The following is a 26,971-nucleotide window of genomic DNA, read 5'->3' on the forward strand; positions in this document are numbered from 1 at the left end:
TTTCTTGGAGATAATCCATCTGTCAGAAAGTGCCCAGAAGTTGAATTGGGCTTTGGACTGTTCTTGTGAAAAAGGAATCTGGCTGTTGATGGGACAGCATGAAGATTTGAAAACCCCCTGCCTAACCTCCCAGCAACAGCTCTTGGAAGCTCAGAATAGAAAACAAAGTTATAAGTATCACTGCCTTTATCTGAGTGAACTATAAAGATGACCCTGATCGACATGCTCAGAAAATCAACTGAGAACTCATCATTTATGTCTCTGGAACAATGCATTGTGAAAACTTCTGAAGTAATCTGGCCAGTTATGTTATTTTATTTATCCCTTAGCAGCATTTAGTTTGTTTGTCCATGTTTAGGATGAAAACAGCTGAAAACAAAAGTTTTTATTTTTTTTTGTTTATAGCGCGAACCAATTCGATTACTTTGTCATTTAATTTTTACTCTGCTATGGATACTGTATTGTTAATAAATTGCTAAATCTTTTGTCTAAGATATAAACCAGTGTTGAGAATTGATTATTTGCAGTATGGGATCGGTTATTTAAAATTCTAGTTTGGAACTATTGGGGTTAATTTTGAGTCTTTAAAGGTTTTAATTTTCCTGTTGTGAATATAGAGGTAGAAAAGCTGATTTGGTTCAGTTGTTTGTTTCTTTTTAACAGTATCATGGGCAGATAAGAGAGTTTCAATCAGTGTTGTCTCCATTCTCTTCTGCTGAGCATATTACTAATCTTTTTCAGTAGTAAATCTGAAAATATTTTCTCAATTGAGAAGAACTAAACTACTAATTGAATTTTCATGAGGGGTATCAGGACTCTCTAATTACACTAAAACGTTAATCACAAGCCTGCATTTGCTGGCCAAAGGGCTTGCTCAGAAACTTTACTCCAGGTCACAGCCTCATTACTCAGCTGTGGTCCACCATCCAATTAAATTGGTGGATGGGCTCCTGCTGTTACCAGTCCAATCACACTTCCGGCAGTTTGGAAGCGTCAGCAGTGCTGAGGAATGCAGGAGATGTGGAGCCTTCAAAAAGTTAAGCTAAAACAAAATAAAAGTCCTGGGGTGTGAGAGTGCAGTCTTCTGGAAAGCTTCTTGGGGTCATGATTGCTACCCTCGCTGCCCATAACTCCTAGTTTGGCTGCTGATGCCTTGTGCCTGTTGTTTGTAGCAGAGACTGTGTCCATTGATCGAGTGGCCTCCCCATGTGGCAGGGGCTCACTCATTGCAACATGAAATGAATTGTTTAATTGCAAATGTCAGCTCTCCCCTCCTGGATGCAGGCAGCCTCTCCATATCTTGTCACACTTTTTCTGTAAAATGCCCAGTGGCACTCCATTAATAAATCTGCCTACTTTTATCTCTAACATCACTTATTCCAAGCCTTGCCACAACTCAGCTGCTGAAACTTTCAGCCATGAGTTTGTCACTTCTGGTCTTGATTATTAGAGCACTCTCCTGGTGAGGCTCCAATCTTGAACTCTCTAAATACATTGGCATACGGTTTTGTTTTTGTCAAACAAAGTATCTTCCAAGTTCCAACTGATCACATAATCTGAATGTGTAGAAAATATTTGCAATTTCTGGATATGTTTTAACATGACTTGTGTCCTGCAATTGGTTTCTAAAAGTGCATTAAATTTATACTTCAGTGGAAAAATATTGATGCAAGTCTGAACAACTCTTGCTCTCCAAAAAAACAAGGGTGTTTCTCCTATTTACCTGTGTTCTTCAACTGGCAGATACTCACCATTTGTTTAATGTTGAATTGCTATGACAACACTTGGTGACAAAGATGAATTTCTCATTTCAATAGTCCCATACATTTGAAATGATTTGTTTTTCTTCTGTCTATTTTAGGCTGTGAAGTGTGGCATCCACTTTGTAAGCAGTCTGCTAGAATGGAAAAGAAGCTTCGGGTGTGTATAACACAAAAAAACTACCTGTTAATATGAATAATCAAGTCAATATTATTTGCACGTATTTCCTAGGTTGGTTTGATATGTGCACAAAAGGTGTTGAAAATTAACTTAACTCATAATAGCTCTTTCAATGGTCACATGACAGAAACATTTCTTGTTCAATCCATACTGTCACTGATGATTTGATTAGGTTAGATTCTCTACAGTGTGGAAACAGACCCTTCGACCCAACAAGTCCGCACCGATCCTCTGAAGAGTAATCCATCCAGACTCTTCCCCAGCATTTACCCCTGATACTCTGGGCAATTTAGCATGGCCAATTCACCTGGCCTGCACATCTTTTGGAATGTGTGAAGAAACCGGAGCACCCAGAGGAAACCCATGCAGAGAAACCCATGCAGACACGTGGAGAATGTGCAAACTCCATATAGACAGTTGCCTGAGGCGGGAATTGAAACTGGGTCCCTGGTACTGAGAGGCAGCAGTGCTAACCACTGAGCTACTGTGCTGCCCCAGGAGTATAACATGCTAACTCAGTTTCAACAATTAAAGTGCTTTACTGTAAGGTCCTAAATTAACTGAATGCAACTGTGCTTTAAAAAACCCAAAAATTGTTTTCCATTTCAATCTCCTGCCCAAGGAAAATTTGATCATCTTGTTTTAATTCTCCTGGGAATAATATTGTAGTGTAAAGGGTGAACTGTACCAATAATCTAATATTGCCTACTGAGCATGTGCAGATCACACTGGTCTAAAAACTAAACAAAAATCTGAAAGAACTGCAGATGTTAGAAATCAAACAAAAACACATTGCTGGAAAAACTCAGCAAGCCTGGCAGTATCTGTAGAGAGAAAGCAGAATTAACATTTTGGTTCCAGTGACCCTGAAGAAGTGACAAACTCCTAGATAAGAGTTTCAGCAGCTGATCAGTTGTGACAGTGATTGAGATGAGTGGTATTATAGAGATGAAAGTAGGCAGATTTTAAGCATTTTATGGAAAGTGGGACAAGATAAGGTGAGGCTGCCTGCATCCAGGAGGAGAGAGCTGAAGTTTGTAATTAAAAGGTGTTTTTTCCAGCTATTTGGGTCTAAAAGCTGGTAGAAGAAAGAGAAAGTGAGGACTGCAGATACTGGAGATCAGAGTCAAGAAGTGTAGTGCTGGAAAAGCACAGCCAGCCAGTCAGCATCCAAGGAGCAGGAGAGTCGACGTTTCAAGCATAAGCTCTTCACTAGCTTATGCTTCAAATGTCAACTGTCCTGCCCCTCACATGCTGTCTGACCAGCTGTGCTTTTCCAGCACCAGCAAAGTTTTGGGCTCTAACATGTTAATGTGCTATAAATATGTATTTACAGTTTACACTGGCTTTGTGTTCAACCCTTGTCTTATAAATTCTTTATGGTATTACTAATTGACTGCTGAAAGTATGACAGGCAGATTTAGATAGCAGTTATTTCAGAAGAGTAGCCTAACCAATCATCTGAGGGAATTATTCACACTCTGAAATGTCAACATAATTGAGATGCAAAAGGGCTTGATACCTGCTAGAGTTGACACTCATTTACATATTTTCTAGATTTGCCACCAGATTAACAGGTTTCAGGGAAAAATAAATCTTGTTACTGCTCCTGCAAAGTTTTTTGTTCCCAAAATTTATTGTTAAACAGAAGTAAACCTCACTTTGAGAAACAAACTCCATTGTTAAAACAACAATCCCAAAATGTCCCTCTGAAGCCTTTCAGGGGCAGAAATAAGTTGTAGAGGAGCAGACAATTGCTCATTAGTTGCATTCCTGATTTTGCTACATAACCCCTATTCATAGAGTTTGATACACATGGAGGTTACCATGTCATCATGAATCATCTCGGGCATTCACTTTTTTACTTGAGCACGTTGGTATCCAGTTGATAGGTTTTAGGGAAAGTAATTGGTTAGCTTTTTAGAAACTTTGATAGCAATTGAGCAAATTTCCCTGGGTTTTCCAAGTGATCTCCAGAATCCAGCATTGGTTAAGATCCAAATGCAAGAATTCCTGTATTATATGTTTTGGGTTAGTATATTCTATACCCGTTCCTCAGTGGAGTGGACTGAAAATTCTGAATGCACAAAGGGCAGAGAGCCAGAATAAGTGAAGGAACCATAGTCTGAGAAGACTAAAGACTGCTTGCTAGAGAGACAGAAAGAGAGACAGAAAGAGAGATCACTGGTGGTGAGTTCAACCTGAGACCACCACCCTTAAGTCAGGGATGAAGATGAGAGGGTTGGACCTTCATAGAAATCTCAGCTGATGTGGGAGTTGAACCTGTGTCATTAGCATCATGGTATATTGCAAACAACTGAACTGACAAACCCCCTCCCAGAATAATCCCTCCCCAATTTTTACAAAAACCAACAAAGTACAAAGTTTAAAAAATAACACAACACCATGTTATAGTCCAGCAGGTTTAATTAGAAGCACTAGCTTTTGGAGCACCTGGAGCGTCGCTCTGAAAGCTAGTGCTTCCAATTAAACCGGTTGGACTATAACCTGGTGTTGTGATTTTAACTTTGTACACCCGAATCCAACACCAGCATCTCCAAATCACAACAAAATAAAACATGCCTACAGCTGAAGTTATATTTACAGCGTAATGTGAATTTCTTCCTTCCAGACATTTGGGAGACATGATTATTCAATCATGTTACACATCTTCACTTGCAGGACAGTAACACTTCATTTGCACCAAGCTTATGCGTTAATTGGCTTACATCAAAAAATCTACAAATTGAATGTTTGTCAAGTTAAGAGGCTTTCGTTAAAATAAAAGGAAATGAAGTACAAGAAGAATGACAAAGCCAAAAAAGATCAGTTCAGAAGCCAGAACAAGAGACTGCAGGGAGGGAAATAGTAACAATGGGCAACTGGGAAAATATATAATAACTGTACATAATTTTAAAATTCTAACTGATAATGAATGATGACAGTATGTAGCACATTGGATAAACCTGCAGGGGATGTATAAACAGTTAGATCTTTTGTAGTGATCAATTTGTTCTCACAACGTGCAGCTAATTCTATGTAGCATTGGCACATACTCCTATATATTGTTGACTATGAGAATTATTCAGATAAGAGGTTGATTGACAATCCACTAAAGGCTGTAAGATTTTAACCCATGGCAGTGTGTGGAATCTCTTAGCTGCAGGAATATACATAAAGGTGAATCATAATCATATTCTCACTACTTTTTACAGCACAGGCGTACCTCTGAAACTTCCATCTCTCCTCCTGGATCTAGCATTTCAGGATCACCAAACCGGGTCATATGTGTAAGTACCTTCAGCAGTCTGGGAAGGAGTCAAACCAAGAACAAAATCCAACAGAGGTACCAATACACTTAAAATTGATCTTTACTTTTCCAAGCAAGCTCACTAAAACAAGGTAGAAGTTCTTGTCGTACATTGATAGCAGTTCTTTGTCTGCCTGGAAAATGGAGCATCCTGTTCTCTGTTTATATGCAACTGAATGTACTACATAGACACCAAGGTCTGAATTTTTGCATAGTCTTTTCATCTATGTCTAAGCAACACCAGCACCAGAACCCCAATCTGGAAGGCCTGCCCCCTATGTAAGAGAGGGAGGATAAGGGAACGTTTGCAAAGGGAACCACACTTTCCACATCATAGCTGTGGGAGAAAGCAGCACATATAAAACCTAAACTGTCTTAAATCCAATTTGATTTTCACGAGTGAAATGAACAAAATACAATTTGCACACTTTAGATCATATAGGAGAAAGTCAAAATTTACTGGAGTTCTTTAGAATGGTAGATTTGCACTTTGGGAAGATACATTAGCCTTTGGATATAGTTATATGACATCTGTAGGAGAAATCAGGTGCCCTTTGAGATTGTTAAAATGGGCACGAATATATGAAGTTTTTTTTTATTGAAGCTGTCAAAGGGAATTGTTGAGGTGTCAAAGCATTTTAAACATCTTAAACACTTACCTATCGTGTTAAAAGAAGTTTTGCTATTTTATTCTGTCTGTTGGCATAAGCCTTAAATTATCATCATAGGATTGATGATTTCACAATCTAGCGTCACAGTGATAGCTGACACAAAATACGAGTATGTCCATAATCTTTTCACCCAGCCTGGTTCTCTACCAGACAGCTTCTGAACTCATTCTGGAGGTAGTTGGCAAAACTCTCATATCTACCTGCGACTTCACCCTTCAGAATTGTCCAACTCTGAGTTCCAGAACCAGGAGGGAATTTCAATCCCAAGCGTATATTAATGAAAGCTTTACTACCCAAAAACCATTGGGCAAGTTAACTACTTAGAAAATTCAAATTATGCCCAATTTAAAACTAAATTTAAAAAAAAATCAGATTCTGTGGTTAGTCTGCAACCATATTCATTTTGAACAGAACTTCTCTCCCACCTGGTATTAATGCTGTTAATAAAACAGAAGTAACGTTCCTTCTGTCTTACCTTTTTAATTGCTGTCACTGTTTTCTAGCCTCTCTCTGGACAAGCTCACCATGTTAATAATAGCTCCTACTCGTTCCAGCAGATCGAGAAGCTTTAGAAAGATAATCAATTCAAGCTGTCACAAACGTGCCTGCAGCAGAATAAAATTTTAAAAATAAACTCAATGTCTAACTTCCAAAATTGGTTGCTAAGAGATATTGCAGATATGAGATCCATAAATTACTTTCAAACTACTTGAGGAGGTCATTGACTGCCCACCCTATTCTGGGAATGACCTCTGCTCTCCTAATCCTGCACATTCTAGATGAAACAGCCCTGAATACTTGTGAAAGCCTGTGAGATTTATTCATAGAATGTTACAGTTGTAGAACAGGCCACAGGCAAAATTATACTCGTAAGATGTGTCCTGAAAAAATACCCCCAAGGCAAAATGACTTAAAATGTAGATTTCATTCAGGAATTGACAAAGCATTTGGAAACTCACAACAAGACCACTGGATTATAAACTGATACTATATTGCATAATTTTCACATCCAGTGCGATTGTAAATAGCATTGTGGACATCAATATGTGCCAGTGACACTTATCAACAAGGTGACCTTACCTTCCCACTGGTGCTTTGAAACTTTGCTATAGCTGAATCATTACCATAGGTATTAAGAAATGGATCCTGAGGAGTCAGAACAAATATTACTTGGGATATCATTGGGATATTAATTCACCCTCATTAAGGATGTTAATTTGACTATTAACTCGCTGCTAATATACAAGCACATTTACCATTTCAAAGCCAAGGGGAAAATACATTGGGGCTCATTTCATCCTGCTTTTATTTCAAAGGAAATACCATCAATTTTACTTGGCCATATCTCACATCCAAAAGATGCTTGAAACACACGTAACCATGGATGATTTTGCAGAAGTTAGTAAGAACTAACCAAAACGATACATTAGTGATTTGGAGGCCTATTTAGGATCCATTTAGACATTTGCCAGTGCCAAGTGGAGTACGCACTGAGCCTGTATTCCACACGTCATTTATTGTATCTATTGCTCCCGATGCGGTCTCCTCTAGATTGGGGAGATTGGACACCTTCTCACAAAACGCTTTAGAGAACATCTCCGGGACACCCACACCAATCAACCCCACCACCCCGTGGCTGAACATTTCAACACCCCCTCCCACTCTGCTGAGGACATGCAGGTCCTGGGCCTTCTCCATCTCCACTCCCTCATCACCAGATGCCTGGAGGAAGAACGCCTTATCTTTCACCTCAGGACCCTTCAACCCCAGGACATCAATGAGGACTTAACGAGTTTCCTCATTTTTCCCTCTCTCCACCTTCCCCCAGTTCCAACCTTCCAGTTCAGCACTGCCCTCATCACCTGACCCACCTGTCAATCTTCCTTCCACCTATCTGCTCCACCCTCCTCTCCAACCTATTACCTTTACCCCTACCTCCATCCACCTACTGCACTCTCAGTTACCTTTTCCCCAGCCCCAGCCCCTTCCCATTTGTCTCTCCACCCCCAACCTAAAATGTTGATTTTCCTGCTCCTCAGATGCTGTCTGACCTGTTGTACTTTTCCAGCAACACAGTCAACTCTGATCTGCAGACCTCACTGTCTCCTAAGCACTGAGCCTGCTGCATTCAAAATCATCTATAAGTGATCTCACCAGCACACTTTGCACTCATTGAATTGTTTCCAAAATTATTTTATCCACTGCTGTACTCCAAGGGTGAGTGATAGCCCTCAAAACTGAGATTGTGGCCTGTAGCTATAGGCTTCCTTACTAAGCTGAAATCAGAAGTTGTAAGTCTCCTCTTTTAACGTCACCATTGAAAGGAGCTCTAGACAGAGATGAAAACTCTGCTCCTTATAATTTGGAGGTGCTGGTGTTGGACTGGGGTTTACAAAGTTAAAAATCACAACACCAGATTATAGCCCAACAGGTTTAAATGAAAGCTAGTGCTTCTAAATAAACCTGTTGGTCTATGACCTGGTGTTGTGATTTTTAACTCTATTCTTTATAATATGTGTGAAGAGCACCATTATACATAGAGGCTGAAAATGTCAAATTTAATTTTCATTATGTGGGATTTAATGCTGCTTTGGATAATTTTCTGAAATTTATTTGCTATTGAAGTCACTTGTTGAATGAATTTCCCTCAGAATGGAAAAGATACCATTAGTTTTAAATGTCTGTTCTTTAAAAGGAATTATTACTTGGTACATTGATTTCTTCAATTTAAAACAGTACTGTCCTGCAGCACACTTTCACTACAACATTTCTCTGATCTTCCTATTCTGTAATCGCAGAAACTATGCTATTTATGCATAGGCTTAACTATGTCTGAATATTACTGTTTAAGGAACTATTGTCTTTAAAATCAGAAGCTAATGACAACTGTTTTCTTCTATCATGAATTTCTGTGTCTAACACTTTCTTCTGATTTCCTCTATTCTCTTCCAACTATCTATATCTCAGGCAAAAGTGGATAATGAAATACTTGACTATAGGGATCTGGCTGCTCTTCCCAAAGTTAAAACTATCTATGATATTCAGCGTCCTGATCTGGTTTCCTACGAGCCATATTTCAGATCCGCATCAGAAGACAGACTTGAGAGACATAGTTTTGGGGAGGTACTGTGTAACTGAGCATGATTTTTATTCCATGGATTGTTTATTCCACCCAACATTTATTTCATACAAACATGAAACAACATTGGGTAGAAGATTTGTTTCCATGGTGTTCCATAATGTTTGTTTTGAAATGCTAACAGTGGGAAGTGACAGTAGTAAGACTAATTTCTCTCATTCTGCCAACACATTGTATTCTTTAGAACCTGTATTTAAAGAATGTTTTTCTGTGCAACATCTTGGAATCTGAAAGAAAAAGATTTGTCAATTTGCATGTCGGCAGCAATTTTTTTTTGAAATGATAAGTATTAAATGATATTCTATACATACATTTTAATTTGAAATTATATTTCTAATTTGATCTCGTTTTATAGAATTTGCAAGGCATATAAATGTCACTTAACAGCTCTTCACTAAACTGTTTTCATGATGTCTATCTATTAATTGCACTTAATGACTTGCATAACATTGAAAGTGCCTCAGAAAATAGGGGTTTTAGAAGATGTACAAGTTGACACTTTTTTTTATGTGGGGAATAAAATGATAATTTCAGTGGTTGTCAATGGTGAGAGTAGGCGGGACTGCTCCTATAGGGTGGCCTTTACCACCATGCAACCCTCTATGAGCCACAGGATATTCAATCAAGAGGGCCTCCCCTTAACCCAGAAAAGGGCTGGCTGTTGTTATTGGACAGTTTCCTAAAAACGCAGAAAATGTGCCCACCAGAGGTCAAAAGCCTGGAGCAGTAGGAAAAGACTTGAGTGGTGCTGTCCTCATTTGACCTATAGACAGAAAGTATTGTCTAATCTGACTTTTCAATGAGATAATTCTATGCACCTCCCCGACCTTGAAACCCACTCCCACAGACTAAATTCTACCTATACTTTCAAGAAGCTGACAAATGGCTTTTGTTACTTGAACAATCTACTAATTTACAGCAAGTTAAAAATAGTATCTGTATATGAAATTTGGCACATTTTAATTACTTTGAATGTCAATGTGTGAATACATGATTCATTAATAAATTGTGGGAAAAAAATGCACCTAAATTTTTCTTTTGACTGTTGCAATGGAGGGAAACCTCTAACCATTCATTTTACAATTTGTTATACTGTACAGTTTGTCCTTGACTACAATAATGTGTGAAACATTTTTAACATGTTTGTACTAAATGTCATCACTTGTTGTTCACTTGTTATAGTCACTCGGGATGCTGTCACCATACTCGCAGGTAATTCTGATCGTTTTGTTTATTGTAGTATTACAGTTTCTTTAGTATAAAGCTATTGATACTTATGTGTGGTAGTAGTCCTTGCTCAGACCAAACTTTACTCCTTTCCCTTAAACAGACCCTGAAAATCTACATTCTATCAAAATATTAATACAAATGTTTTGCAATTCAGCAGAATTGTTTTCTGTACTTCAATTTGAATCATTATTTAATCTTTTTGCAATCTACCTCCAAAGCACTTAATTATAAACCTAAAAATGTTAAAAACTTGCATGTGTTTAGAATGTACTTTTGAGGCTTAAATTTGATTGCAAGTAATGGGTTTGGTTCAATGAGGATTCTGCTTACCCAGTGCAGCAGATGTTGGTACTTGGGAACTCTTACCTTGCCGTTCGTACATGGGTGTAATGTCTGCATCAAGTCAAAGGCTTTCTATCAAGAGAGAGCTTTCATTAATGCTCAATTCGAACAAAAGCTGCACCAATGTGTATCAGATCTCTTCATTTTCAAAAAAAAACACTAATTATATTTAATACATAAAGAACACGTATTATCAAAGCTGAATTAAACAACACTATTTTTAAAGCAGAAGCAACTAAAGGCAATGTTTTTCTTAATAGAAAAAGGTTTTCAGCTGAAACACTCTTAAATTGTTTTGGATTCAAACAAGGTGGACTAAATAACTGAATTGGATAAATTGGCAATTACGCTTTTGTTCACAAAGTGCAGTGTGCTTCAGGTTAAGTATTTCTGGTAGAGAATTAGCTCAGTAATTCAGAAATCTTCCCAACACCTGGCAGCTTTTCAGTTATTTTTGCCAATGATGATGAGCTTTTAGTCTGGAATCACAAAGACTTTATACAGCAAAACAACTAGTGCAGTGAATGCCTGCAGTGGTTTCTAGCCTAGGGACATCACCTTTAGAGAGACATTGCTGAGGAATTGTAAGGTTTTTTTGTTATAAATTGTGATAGTTTCAACAAAAATGAATTAATGAATACTACAAATATTTATTCACCCTGTCCTCCAGCACACTACCCACTCCCTCCAAATTATTAATAAATTTTAATTGATATTTTTACATAATTATGAACAGAGAACATAGAACAGTACAGCACAGAAGAGGTCTTTTGGCCCTCAGCATTGCGCCGATCTGTGGACTATTTTCAGCTCGTTCCCCTACACTGTCCCAAAATCATCCATGAGCTTATCTAAGGATTGTTTAAATCTCCCTAATGTGGCTGAGTTGACACCCCTTACCACTCTGTGTAAAGAACTTACCCCTGACATCAGTTTTAAATCTATCACCCCTCAATTTGTAGTTATGCATTCTCATACAAGCTGACATTATCCTAGGAAAAGGTCTTTCTCTATCTACCCTATCTAATCCTCTGATCATCTTCGATGTCTCTATCGAATCCCCCCTTAGCCGCTGCCTTTCCAATGAGAAAAGACCTAAGTCTCTCAGCCTTTCCTCATAAGACCTTCCCTCCAGACCAGGCAACATCCTGGTAAATCTCCTCTGCACCTTTTTCCAATGCTTCCATATCCTTTCTGTAATGGGGTGACCAGAACTGTACACAATATTCCAAATGTGGCCGCACTAGCGTTCTATATAGTTGCAGCATGATATTGCGGTTCCAGAACTCAATCCCTCTACCAATGAAACCCAACACACCATATGCCTTCTTAACAGCACTATCCACCTGGGTGGCAACTTTCAGGGATCTATGCACATGGACTCCAAGATCCCTATGCACATCCACACTACCAAGAATCTTTTAATTGACCAAGTACTCTGCCTTCCTGTTATTCTTCCCAAAGTGCATCACCTCACATTTAGATGCATTGAACTCCATTTGCCACCTCTCGGCCCAATTCTGCAGTTTATCCAAATTCCCCCACAACCCGTAACAGTCTTCCAAATTATCCACTACTCCACCGACTTTCGTGTCATCTGCAAATTTACTAGTCTATCCACCTAAGCCGGAGTCTTTGTCACTTATAAAAATGACAAACAGCAGAGGTGCCAAAACAGATCCTTGTGGAACACCACTAGTAACTGGACTCCAGACTGAATATTTTCCATCAACCACCACTTGCTGCCTTCTTCCAGAAAGCCAGTTTCTAATCCACCCTCAATTCCATGCCTCTGCATTTTCTCCATCAGCCTACCATGTGGAACCTTATCAAAGGCTTTACTGAAGTCCAAGTATACCACGTCAGCTGCCCTACCCTCATATACATGTTTGGTCACCTTCTCAAAAAGCTCAATGAGGTTTGTGAGACACGACCTGCCCTTAACGAAACCATGTTGACTATCTGAAATCAAATTATTGCTTGCTAGATGATGATAAATCTTATCTCATAATACTTCCCAAAACCTCTTCTACAACAGAAGTAAGGCTCACTGGTCTATAATTACCTGGGTCATCTCTGCTGCCCTTCTCAAACACTGGCACAATCCTCCAGTCCTCAGGTACTAAACCCATAGATAATGACGACTCAAATATCAAAGCCATAGGCTCTGCTGTCTCCTCCCTAATGTCCCAGAGAATCCTCTGATAAATCCCATCCAGCCCAGGGGACTTGTCTACTTTCACTCCTTCTAGAATTGATAACACCTGTGCGTAACTAACCTCAATCCTTTCTAGTCTAATATCTCCTACCTCATTCTTCTCCTCTACAATGTTCTCCTTTTCCTGAGTGAACACCGATGAGAAATGTTCATTTAGCACCTCTCCGATCTCCACAGGGTCCACACTCAACTTCCCACTGCTGTCTTTGACTGGCCCGATTCCTACCCTAATCATCCTTTTATTCCTCTTATCTTATAATCAGAACAAGTTTACAATAATTGTTATTTTCTATACCTATTTAGGTTCGCAAAAATCCAGAGTAGTAAAACAATCAATATTGTATAATCTGTACCTGAAATAAGTGTTTTTTTTTCAAATTATGTATGAATTCTAGGTATACCACATAACAACTGGGATATTTTCTCTTTACCAATCTGTTAGATCTCTGATCAAATCTAATAAATATTTGTGAAAAGCCAAGGTAGATAATCTTTTACTATAGTACATTCAGTACAATGCATGTACCTCCTATTGTGGCAATATTATGTAGTCTGAGTTCATGTATTTGTTTCCTCTCTAAAGCAAATTGTCCACCACTTTTTTCCTTTACTGCAGTGCAAATTTCTTGGCTGAGTGAATGAATAGGTCATCATGACCAGCGTCACTGCTAATGTTAAATGTTGAAAGGTGTAGGAAAGCTAAACGTGCTTTCAGTTTTCTCCTTTTTCCTGTGAAAAGGTTTCACCTTTTGCTTGGTAACACCTTTTGCTTGGTAACACCTTTAGGCTGCTGACAATAAATTCATGAGTCTCAGATGGACACTCTCATCTTAGCACTGAATCTAATTAAAACTACAGACAGTTTCAGTTCCAGAGAGACTGTACAACTGTGTAAATTACAAGGTTCAAATATAATATTAAGATACAATCAAACCTTTAAATTGCAGAGCATGACATCCACAGAAATTATGTTGACATATCTCCTGAAATTAGCAAACTTTTATTGTGACAATAAAGTTGTATTATTAAATCTGCTACAATAAGGTAATGCTGCAAGACATTTTTGTGCAAACAATGTTACTTTAAACATCAGAGTAGGATGTGAGACTCCTAAACAATTGCATTATATTTCTGTCCGGTTTAAAATCTGAGCATGTCTTATAAATCAGTTTGGTTAAGTTATAAAGAATGTTCCAGTGTGTTAAACATCAATCTATTCAGTTCCGATACCGCTACAGTTAAACATAGGTTATGAGCAGTATTCTGATCTACAATGAAAATGTTGCTAATGTATAGATCATTGTATTTTTATCCTTATAAACCTTGATAGATTTTACAGATCAAATGGTAATCATGCCACTAAAATCAATTCACATAATGTGCTCAGTGTGACTTGCTTAAATGCTACATATTAATGGGTCAACTACATTTCTGAGAATCATATTCTAACATTCTTTGGACAATCCAACGTCCATTTCCTTAGTTATTGTGTTTATTATTAGTAGAAGTGAGTGCTTAACTGCTAACTTGGTACCGAAACTTTAAATCATGCTAAAAATGCTGTCTTATGGTAGGACTTGTACGATGGGATTGATTTAAGACAGAGGAGATCTTCCAGTCCTGGATACATTGACTCTCCTGCGTATAGTCGACAGGGGATGTCTCCCACAATGCCTCGATCACCTCAACATTACCACAGACCAGGTAATGCATTTTCTTGCAGCAGAATATTTACCTAGTAAGTAACCTTTTGAGTGTAACAATCAGTAGTAACATTCAATTTTTAAAAATTAAACCTCAACAAAAATAAACTGTTTTGAATTAACTACCACTTGATTGATCTAAAAAGTGCAATATCACTTAAATTTGAACAATAAGCAACTGGGGTGTTTCCAGATATAAACGTTATGTCATAATAATGTTTCAGCATCTTATAAGACATAAAATGAGAAACATGTAATTTCAGCCTTCAGCCAGAAAAAAATTTGTAGAATAGAAAGTTGTTTCAGGGTGAATGTTTTGATTATTATGTATGCAGACAGGCAATTAGTATTTCCATTACCCAAAGTTATATTCAGCTAAATGAATAAATCATTTGCATTCAAAATGTGACATTGCACTATGCTTTAAAAAGGCACTCAAAGATGAATAGCTCAACCAATACAAAATTTGCCCCATAAAAATTGAATGAATTGTATTTTTTTGAAACTAGTCACAAATAAAAGAAAGTGGCTGCACTGAAAAATATTCAAAGAAAAAGCAACGAACCACATTTGCATTTCATTTCATAAAACCATTTGGTTTTACCTTTTCTTGCTTACAAGCAAGAAATAAAACAGTACCCAGTCAGGCATATCAATGCTGACTATGTTTGTCTTCAAAATGTGCTTGTTCAGCAAGTGAAGTCATTTAGACACTGTCATAAGTGTTTTCGCTAGTTCATACTTGTTAAACTCCGATTCATTTAGAATTTGTATGAAAGTAACAGTTGGGATTAAATGTCACCTTCTATGGCAATAAGTCACATTTGAACATACAGAAATCAGATATTAATTGAATTGGACACTTAAATATTTGAATAAATTACCAAAGAGCTTTTGTAGAATACATTTATTTCCTCCAAGACAGCAAGTCACCAACTAAATAAATTCCCAATGGAAATCGACACTGTGATGACCAAAATGGCCACCAAGTTTATTTAGAAAATACTTACTACATACCAGAAAGATCTTGGCATCAGTCTCAAATCTGTGCAGTGAAAACACATCTCAGCATTACAGGAACTACACTTGGTCTCCAAATACTTACAGTAGTGGAATATCAAACAGAAATTCTGCTTCAGATAACTTCCTAGTCAACACTAGCTTAAATGTGAATGGCTTGATATTAGTTGAGAACAGGATCATAAGAACATAAGGAATAAGAGTAGGCATTTGGTTCCTCAAGCCTGCTCTACCACTTAATGACATCATGGCTGATTTGATTCTGACTTTAACTCCACTTCTTTGCTTGCCTCTATAACCTTTGACTACCTTTTAGATCAAAAATCTGTCTGGCTCAGCTTTTAATATGTCTAGTGGTCCAGCACTGCTCTCTTGTGTAGTAAATTCCAAGAATTATTTAACAACCATCTAGAAAAGAAACTCCTCCTCATCTCCATCTTAAATAAGAGCCCCATTGTGTTGAAGTGCCAAGATTTCCTCATCATTTACGCTGAAACCCCCTCAGAATCTTATTTTTCAAGAAGATCTCCATTCATTCTTCTAAACTTTAATGAATATATGCCAAGACCTCTCAAGTTGTCCTCTAAGCTAACCTCTTCATCCCAGGAATCAACCAAGTGAACCTGTTCTGAATTGTCTCCAACACAAATATAATCCTTCTTAAATAAATTGTCCAAATCTCAATTTGTTTCCAGTTAGCAGTTAACAGAAATCTACAGTTTAAATTCAAACAATTTCAACTTTAAACCGGATTTTAACAGTGTATACATAAAGAAACATTGGGCTTAATTACATAAGATGTACATAGGTTAGGTGAGTGGGCAAAGATCCAGCAATGGAATGCAATATAGAAAATGTGCAATTACCCATTTTGGCAGGAATAATAAGATCAAAGTATAATATCTAAGTGGTGAAAGATTGCAGAACTGAGATACAGAGGGACTTGAATGTCCTCACATCTGTTAGTTTGCAGGCATAGCAGGTAATTAGGAAAGCTTGTAGAATATTATCATTTATTGCAAGGGGATTTGAATACAAAAATAGGGAGGATATGTTTCAGTAGTACAGGGCAATAAAGTACTGTGTGCGGTATTACACAACTTATTTGAGGAAGAATATAAATACATTGAAAGCAGTTCAGACAATTTTTTATCAGACCTAGTTATTTTCAGAAGAAAGGTTGGGCAGTAGTTGACTTCTATCTGAGAGTTTAGAAGAATAGGAGTTGACTTGATTGAAATATACAAAATCTTGAACAGTCTTTGATAGGTTAGATGTGTAGAGAATGTTTCATCTCAGGGAAGTCTAGAACTTTAAATTGTTTAAAAATACACAATTGCCCACTTTAAGCAGAGACAAAGCAATTTTTTTTGTGTTGTGCGTCTCTGGAAATCTCTTGAAAAGGCAATGAAAGCAGAATTTTCGAATATTTTTAAGGCAGAGTTGGAATGATTCTTGGTAAACAAGGTTGTAAAAGATTATCGGGGATAACAGGAATATGGACTTGAGATTCCAATCAGATCAGCCCTAAATGTATTAAAAGGCAAAGCAGGCTCAAGAAACCAAATGGCTTTATTTGTTTGTATGTACATTCATATAAGGAAGACAAAGCTTTATGCAGTGTGGTGGGTGTGCTCTTACCAATGTTCTATATAGTTATAACAGGACTTGCGCACATTTTTTTTCCCTACATCTTTTATTACTTCAACAAAAAAACCTGCATCCCATTTACAGTACCTGTATGCTGATGTTTTCTCATTCATGTACATGAACATTCAAATGCCACAGCATTTTTCAGTCTCGCTCTCAATTTAAATAATTTTTTTATTCTTCTCACCAAGTTGGAAAACTTCACATTTTAATCAATTGGCAAACTTTTACCCACTCTTATAACTTACCTGTATCCCTTTTCCAAATTCTTTGGAAAGAAAACTGTTCCCCCTCACGTGAGTCTGGTTGTGAGAAGGTGGGCTGATAGTGTAACTGAACCCCATTGTCGTCTTGCCTCCTGCAGAGTTAAACCAATGGTTGACCTTCTTGCCTGACTGCCAGTTGGGGCTCTCAAGTGGCCAGGTAATGATCACCCAGAGGCCTCTTCTTGCCACCAGGATTAACCCAGGTGCAGGCAAGCTTGTCACCATGCAGCTAGTAAAATGGCTAAAACAAAGTAGACAAATGGTCATCTCTGTATGGAGGAGGGAAGTCCCTTGATCAAACGCTGAGTTCCTGACCGAAGCATTGGATATTGGAAATAGGAATAATGCATTGAGAGGAACCCTATTGTCTGTCCTGCCTTGATGCTTTTTGCCTCTCTTCATGCAATGTGCTTCTACAAACCTCTCTATCCCTAACACCAAGGCACACACCCCAGCATAACTATCCGGCATCCATGGCCTGGGTTGCTTTGTGATTCTGGGACTCTGCTTTTTGTCATTCTGGCATCAACCACTGCCTCTCCAGAAGTGTAGCAGAGCCTAAGAGTTGCTGGGATTGGCCGGCAGCTCTTAGAAGGTGAGGCTTCCATCTCTGGATTCGTGACTGCAAGAGAAGGCCCACTGCCTTATTGGCTTATTGTTTGGGTGGTAATATCAAGAAGAGGTAACACTGACCCCTTGCCAGATCTCCATCCAGCATTTGAGAATCAGTCATCTCAGATGTTATAATATTGTTTGTCTTCCTCACAACTTTGTTTCCTATTTACCGTTATGTTGTCAGAAAATTTGCTATAGATTTTGAATTGCATGTATAGATTGTAATTACCTGATGTCTCAATACTAATTTTGTAGCTCTCCAGAATTATTGGTTTGTCAATCCAGAAATGACTCATTCATTCCAAAACTGCATTTTCTATTAATTAATAAGTCATTGATTCATCCTCCGTATCTAGTTGGCTGAACGGCTGGTTTGTGGTAGAGGTATGTCAACAACATAGGTTGAATTCCCATTAAAATTGAGGTCACCATGATAGTTTTGTCTTCTCAAACTCATCTTTTGCTCTGTAGTTACTGTGTATTTGCCTTTATTAAGTTTAAGATACTAGTTTCAGACTCAACATCCAGCTGAATGTGAAATTTGATGATGTCGTAATGATTTTTGTCTAAGGAACCTTTACGATGCTTATTTCCAAATTTAAATATTCACCTGAGGTTTCAATATTGATTAGGTGCTAAAAAGAAATTAGGAAAGAGGTCATTCAACTGTTCCTGCCTTTTCGACTAGATACGATTGATCTGTACCTTGCCTCCATTTAGACATCTTGGTTTCTTATTTCTTGCTACCTGACAAAAACCTAGCAATCTCCATTTCAAACTTTCAGTTAAACAATCCTCTGAAGCTTTTCAGGAGAGTGATTGATTGGGGAATGGTGAAAGGACTTCATGGAACTAGGAAGGAATGCCATCAAATGAAGGTGGTAGAATTATGCAGGAAAAACCAGTTTCTAGTATTTATCCCTGGGAAAACAAAAATGGCAAACTGAAGTATGATTCTGTTACTTAATAAATATTTACTTCTAAACGTGACCAAGGCTTTTTATCAATAGTGAGGTTTAACCCACGTTACTATTGGAGATTACTTAGGTCAAATTCATGGGAATCTGTGTCTCAGCCTCTATATTTTTAAATCTGAACTATTGGTTAGCAACTCTTAAAGTTTGACCATAATTCCACTGCCAACATAAGGCAGCAAGACTTAGTAATGAAAAACACCAGGCCGTTCAATATGTGTTTCATTGAAGCCAACATTAATGAATAGCTTTAGTTGTAAAGCACATGGTAGACACAATTTTCCCACTTCATCACAATATTCATCCAGAATACCAGATGTAGTTGTAGAACAAAGAAATACAATTAAAACAAAGCAGATATTTCACTGGATGCAGAATATTCACAAACTTCTTCACCTGCTAAGACAGGCATTATCTCCCTAGTATCACATTCTCTTTCATAAATTAGGTTAAAAATTGTACCTCTAAACAAATACAACTGCAGGTAGATGTTACATTAACAAATCCACACCAGTATTGATACTTTACATCTGTCTTCTCCCATACGTTTTCATATACGTTTACTTATCAGATTTCGGCTATTATCTTTCTCTATGGGCCTATCTAGCTGCTTTGAACTGCATTAATGTCGTTTGTGTCAACTACGTCTAGTCATGTGTTTCGCATTCTTACCATCCTTCATAAGGAGAGTTTTCGCTTGGATTTACTTTTTATTCACTCGAATGTGGGTATCACTGGCTGGCCAGCATTTATTGTCCATCCCTAGTTGCCCTTGAGAAGATGGTGGTGAGCTAAACTAATGACAATCTTACATTTATTACATGTAGTTTTGGACTTTCTGACAAATAGAAACATTCTCTCACTATCTACCTGATTAAACACTTTAATTATCATGAAGACGTCTATTTTTCTAGGAACAGAACTTTAGACTGCTCAAGTTTTGCATAATATTTGTGAACATTTTTTTACACTACCTTCAATGCCTCACTTTTTACAATCCGATTCATATGCAAAACTCAGAATATAACGTAACTGTGATTTAGCATAACATCTCTCCTCTCCTTTTAATTCTGACCTTCTAGAATTGTGGCTCAGGTCTAATTTTTGTTTGGCCTTATTAACCATGAATATTTTTAGCGATTTGTGATTCTAGATTCCAAGATTTTATTTGAAAAATCTAAACTACACAAAGTGATTTATTTCAGTGTAGTAATTCCCTAATCCCCATTACAATTCCCCAATTCCTTTGTTATAATATTTAATTACAGTTTATACATGCTTAAATAGGGCCCTGTGGTGCAGGGGTAGCATCCCTACCTCTGGACCAAAAGCCCTGAGTTCAAATCCATGTACTCTGGAAGTGTGTCATACTGTGTCCAAGCAGTTTGTTTTATTTTAAATAAGTATGTTTGCTTAAATGTGGTTACATTTTCTACCTTGTTTCCAAGTGAAAACGCATTAAGCTTTTAAAGTAAAAACATGCCATGACTTAGTAATCAGTGAAGAACGGTTTTTCACTTCTATTTAGGTATTGAGATAACTTGAAGTTCTGCTTGATCACTGTTGGGTAATTTGTATGAATGCAGAATTTAACCTCAAGTGATTAAACTGGAGGTGAACAGTTATGTATAGTTTACCTTCTGATACTCATCATGTGCATAAATTGCTACCCACAGCTATTTTTGACTTAGCCAATCATAAACTGAAAAAGCAACACTTAGTACCTCTCAAGAGCTGTCATAACTTGAACAACAGCAATTTTCAGCATATTGGATGGTAGAATTGAGTGCTACATTTTTCTCTTTGTGCTTGTGAGAACAAAGAGCAACGTAAAACTGGAATCCTGCAGAAAACTGTTTATATTTCATTCTCCTTCCTGAATTCATATTTAATCAATAATTTATAGCAATCCAGATTGATGTGGAAGTACTTTAGCGTTTGCATTGACCTTGGCTTATCCAACATATTTGCATCTTAATCCATATTAAAGGAACTTCTTGCTATAGTATTCATCAACACAAATATTTTAGATTTTAGATTACTTAGTGTGGAAACAGGCCCTTCAACCCAACAAGTCCACACCGCCCCGCCAAAGCGCAACCCATCCATACCCCTACATTTACCCCTTACCTAATACTACGAGCAATTTAGCAAGGCCAATTTACCTAACCTGGACTGTGGGAGGAAACCCACACAGACACTGGGAGAACGTGCACACTCCACACTGTCAATCACCTGAGGTGGGAATTGAACCAGGGTCTCTGGCGCTGTGAGGCAGCAGTGCTAACCACTGTGCCACCGTGCCACCCGTGAACATCTTAACATTTTTTTTTAATGTTTTGCGTTTTCCAGCTTGTGAACATTTATTTTCTCTTCAGGCTGTCATATTTCTCAGACTATTTACAAGGGGTATCATTTTCTTTTATCCAACTGCACTTCAATCTCTCAGGCTCTGAACTGGTAACATCACAATAATAAGAGTGCTGTCTTCACTTTTTAACTTAAGCTACAAAATTAGCCATCTGTTTTTAAATTAACATTTGCTTCTCGCTGGCATACAGTTTTGGCCATGCTTATACCTATACGTTGAAGTCTTTTACAGAGCTGTTTATTCAAGTACCTACTGCTGATTTCAATGAAAATAATACTTGGTCATACATGTTCATGCAACACCAGTGTAATTTACAAGGTTAGTTATCCACTTAGTTTTGCATATTCAATTACATTCATCGAACCTACTAATGGGGGTATGAAAAAGACAGTGCATATTTAATTTATTTTTATCTTCACACCTGTGTGGTTCTCCTATATGTTTATCAAAGAAGAATATACCTTTTTAAAGTCTCATATCCCCTATATTTTTGAATGGTATTTTACTATGTTCAAGTTCTTACTGTTGTTCTGAATGTGTATGCCAAGTAAGTAATGGAATTATCTTAAGATTTTTTATCTCACCTGAAGCATTTCAGTATTTATGAAGACTCCCTACAGAAGCAAGTTACTTTGTCTGGGTTACATGAAGCTACTGTAGGTATCTTGGGTTGGATCATAGGGATCACTCTCAAGAAGGAAAACCGATGAATAAACCCACTCAACAGGGTACTATGCTATCACTACCAGAAACCCATTCCCATTCCACCACCCAGGTTATAGGCAGCAGGGGAAGTGTCAGGTGAGCCACTTGCCAGTGGACCAATTGAGCTGTCTGTGAGAAATTAATGCACAATTTTAGTTTTACAGGGAGTTTTAACCCCATGGGTTTCTGGTCGGTGAAAGGGTGAAACATCCTTTCTGAACTGATCAGAGAACCCCCCACCAAACCACAGTTTTGTCCCTGTCACCCTCGTCATCCAATATCCCCCACACCACCTCCCTTATTTGGCCCTGCTGCTTGCCCCACGGAGAGTTGAGCTTTACCTTTGTCTCAAGCTATCTGAGGTTCACTTTCCTCTCTCATGCCTTCTGCAATACCACCATTGATCTTGGTATGTCAGAGCTGCTGATCTCTAATTGGGCTGTAGCCCTACAGAGAAGGCCAGGAGTCCTATATATTTTCTGAACAACCTGTTTGGAAATGTGATTCCACATCTGGAGCAGGTGGGACTTCAGCCTGGTTCTCCTGGCCCAAAAGTAGCAATATTACCACTGTGCCACTTGGGTTCTCCAGGGGTCCTACTGAATAGTAATTAAAGGACTATCCCCTGTAGAATTTAAGCAGGGCCAGTGGAGCTGGGCTCTCCCTGACTTTTATCCCAGAGTCTGGGTATCAGCTTTGGGACATAATCCAGCCACTTGCTTCTGAAGGTCATTGCCTAAACTATGACCCATCAGTCCTTACTATAACAGGTCTAATGAAATTCATGCTATCTCATATCAGTGTATTGATCAATACATTCAATTTAGTTGCAAATTCAATTTAATTACTTTCCTTGGAACATCCATTAGACTTAGTCATACAGTATGGAAACAGACCTTTCGCTCCAACCAGTCCATGCCAAATATAATCCCAAAGTAATCTAGTCCCATCTTCCTGCAATTGACCCATATCCCTCCAAACCTATTCATGTACTTGTCTAGGTATCTTTTAAATGTTGTAACTATGCCTGCATTTCACCACTTCTTCAGAAAGTTCATTCCCCACACAAACTTTATGATATGGTGCAGAAAATTTCGGGAGGATAGAAATGAATCAGCCAAAGACAGTTTTCTATAAAGGGTCTGCATTCCTTTGTTCATACTCATTTTGACTTCACTTTGCTGACTCATCCAGTTGGAAGCCATCACTTTTCATTTCTATAATGGTCAAACTCTAGTGTTCCATTGCAATGCCATCACTCAACACACTGGACATCAGAAACCCTGCATATTTTATTTAATATGTCCAATTCTCCTATAAATACTACACCAGTTGAATGGAGAACTCTTTAGCCCGAAATCTTTAGCACCTGCAAAAAATGTTATAAATAAGTGTTATTTGAAGAGTTTAGGGATTTAAATCATTTAAATACACTTCAGTTTTCAATAGTTGCTGTAAAATTGGGTACTGGCTAGCTTTTTTTTAAAAGAAACTAAATTGCTTGACATGAAATTTGGAAAGGTGAAATATTATTGAACCATTGAACACTGAAATTTTATTTTAAAAGAAAACTTTGGGAAAACATTGAGTCATTAATTTGAAGGTTTGCCTCCAAGTAGTATTATGCTAAAAAAGTATAATTCTTGATTTTGTAACAGAGTTTACAATTATTTACATTGCTTTTGGCATTTATTATCATCTTTTGAAGTTAGAGTTGCTCTATTTTGTAAAATCTATGCATAGTTATAAATACATGATAGTTCGAATATAATAAAATCTATATGCTATGAAAATGCTAGATTTCTCAACTGAAAGAAAAGCTGCTTGTAAGTGTCTTGGGAGGCTTGAGGTCAACTGTCAAAAATAGTGTCAAATGTTGCAATGAGGATTAGATCATTATAGTTTCTGCTTGACATAAAATTAAATTTGATGTGACAAAGTGTAAAAGGCAATTGGAAAAAGCATTCTTTCCGAAGCCATTTTATGGGATTAAGAATATGTATAAGTGAAAATCCTCATTTTCAGCTTTGATGCTTCACCTAGTAAGATGCAAACAATCTGGCCAGGAGCTTCATTTACCATGTGTTTTGGCAAGGAAGTCACTAAATATCATCTTTGACATAAAAATGTGATGGGGGGGAGGGGTATAGGAGTGAAATGGGGAGTATGAGTGAGTCTTAGAGGCTGTTGTGTTATCCAACAAGTTTTGAAATCCTGTGATCAATTTCCTGACATTTTGAAAACAAATTATTGTTTATAATTAAAATAAAGTGGTGGATTCTGAATTACAATAGTAATTGTCAACCCTCTTATGGAAATGTAACAGCTATGACAGTTTAACCAGAACTGGCTGGACTCTCAAAAGCCATTGGTGTGACTTCCTTGACAGTGCAAGTTCCTTGCTGAAAGGACATGGTACTCTGAACAGATTACTCATTCTTATTTGCTTCAGAGCTTTTGCCTTTGATTTATTTGTTTTTTGCTGCCTTCTTTGCAATTCTTTGGAGGCACTGAAAGTGGCCGGAGTTCACCTTATTATACCCAGCTAGACTTCAAGCCAAGCCCTGCTCAGACACCTACACATTTCCATATACCAGGTAGGAGCTTATGCACTCACTGGCATGGCTTGAATGCTGATACTGCAGATAAATGGCATTTCCAGTTTACATCAAACTAATATGTTCAAATGTAGGTTCTCACATAGCATAAAAATACAAAATCACAGACGGAGCAGTGGCAAATGCCATTTATTCGGGCACAGTGACAAAATATCTTAAGCTCTTTGAAATTGGGGTGTGACTTTTTAAATCTATTAAACATTGGCCAGTAAGTAGAGAATAAGTGTGAAGAAGTGAGTCCTACAAGTAAATTGTACTCTTTTTAACCAAGCTGAGTAAAAGTCATGTTAAGACTTATGGAAGACTTTTGAACAGCATATTCCACTCCTAATGTTTTGTCTTTTGCAAAAAGCTCTTAATTAACAAAGAACTGTTATTAATATGCATATTTTTTCTGCAAAGAACTTGAGTTCTGTGAAAGGTTCTCTCGGTTATCAATTACTTAACCCTTTGAAAACCATGGTGTCATTTGGAGAGAGTTAATGCACCTATTTTCATGCAATCAACAAATTGAAAAAGCTTGAGATTCAAGATGAGGCTGTCTTTTTCTTTTTTCAAAGAGTAAGGGTTTGTCTCCATGGCTGCCCTGAGTACCTTTCATGGTGTCTTGAAAGATATTGGATATCCAACATGCGTTGAATTTCTCTACATTACATGCATTACAATAAAATATTTCATTGGACAACATGATGGTACATTTCACTGGTACTTTAATGTGGTGCCAGGGCAGAATATAACTATAGTTTTGTGACAATAGTCACAGCTGTGCATGTAGGAAGACTGAGAATAGGCACATTACAACAAAATGTAATGAAATTAACTATGCAAATTGCATTGCCACTTATCCACATCTACCTGAGGAAAATAGCATCAGACAAAAAACATGTCACCAAGCACCCCTACAGTTAGGGAATATGCTTGATCTAGTGAGAAGAAAAACTTCACATTCTGCCTAAATAATGGCCTAGAAATTCCAATGGAATAATTGATCTTCATTACAGCAACATAGATTGGAGTTGCACATAAAAGCCACGTGGAAATCCTGACACAGCTGACTCCACAGAAATTTGGCAAGAAATTTTTAATTCTCATGGGACAATTACCTAGCATCTGTAACCACCCCAAAGAAAGGCCCTCACTCTGAGTTTGTCAGAAATTTTAAAAGATTTGCCACTGATCTATGCTTAATATTCACTCAGGAAAATTAGTGGAATTAAAACCTAGGTGAGGATTAAAAAAACCCCCACAACTCTCAATCCATCAATGACTTCCGTCCCACTGGGTAATCCCTGCTGGTCTTCAACAACCCAGGTGCCAACACTCCCATTTGACTCTACCAAATAACCCACCTAAACCAATACCTTGACCTACCCTAAGCATTTATCCACTTACCTGACATCCTAATTAACTCGTTACCCTCTTGGCTTCCTGTTTCCCACCATCCGAGCCCCTCCACCTACCCAACTCCTCCACCTGAAACCCTATTCCTTGCCTACCATAACCGACAGCCTTACAAGCCCTCAACCTAACTGGCAACATACCTCCCTAGCATGCTAACCCCCTCATCCACCTGACCCCCTACTCCCATACTTACACACTTAACTTTTCTCCGTAGCTTTGAAAGTGTCTCCATTCTGACAACTTATTGCTACCTTCCTACTTTTACATCTGTATATCTGATACACAACTGATCATGCCTGACTTCGCAATATAATAGTGTGAAGTGAGTTAATAATCAGATTTGTAAGTCACTTTGCATTTTGTATGCTGAATAATGAGTGGAATAGTTTTTGTATCAAAATAAATCATCCAGCATTTTGTTAATGCCATGGAAGTGCTAATACTTTCCTTCATTTATTTGTTGGCTTTCTGATGGTTTCTTTTCAGTGAAAGTTACTCAATAATATGATCAGATATGTACCATTACTAAAATGAAATACTAATCTCCAATTGTCACATCCTCATGCTGCTGCATTCATTGGATTTGCTTGAATTGTTTGTAAGGCCACCTTCATAGCATATTTAAAGTATGCACTACATGAATACAATGAATATTATGTTCAAAATTCAATGAAAAACATCTTGGAAATAGAACATTGCTAGCATTATGAACCAACTAACATCATTAATAGTGTTGAAATTTGACTGTTGACACACTGTTGTTTGAACAGGGGTAAATAGTCAACTAAATTGATATG

General features: G+C 37.7%; 1 protein-coding gene across 2 annotated transcripts in view; it reads left to right on the top strand.

Moving 5' to 3' along the window:
* ablim3 (actin binding LIM protein family, member 3) overlaps nt 1-26,971 on the top strand; it is a 337,989-nt gene that overhangs the window by 257,396 nt on the left and 53,622 nt on the right. For both annotated transcript variants that reach the window (XR_011963504.1, XM_072590972.1), the window contains exons 8-13: nt 1,862-1,920; nt 5,157-5,231; nt 8,890-9,045; nt 10,244-10,273; nt 14,426-14,555; nt 24,663-24,752. Coding sequence is in view for 1 of the 2 variants with exons in the window: in XM_072590972.1 (XP_072447073.1) it covers nt 1,862-1,920; nt 5,157-5,231; nt 8,890-9,045; nt 10,244-10,273; nt 14,426-14,555; nt 24,663-24,752 (540 nt within the window). In the remaining variant the exon portion in view is untranslated. The remainder of the gene's footprint in view (nt 1-1,861; nt 1,921-5,156; nt 5,232-8,889; nt 9,046-10,243; nt 10,274-14,425; nt 14,556-24,662; nt 24,753-26,971) is intronic.

The sequence above is a fragment of the Chiloscyllium punctatum genome, chromosome 20 (genome assembly GCF_047496795.1).
Source record: "Chiloscyllium punctatum isolate Juve2018m chromosome 20, sChiPun1.3, whole genome shotgun sequence".
Taxonomy (NCBI): domain Eukaryota; kingdom Metazoa; phylum Chordata; class Chondrichthyes; order Orectolobiformes; family Hemiscylliidae; genus Chiloscyllium; species Chiloscyllium punctatum.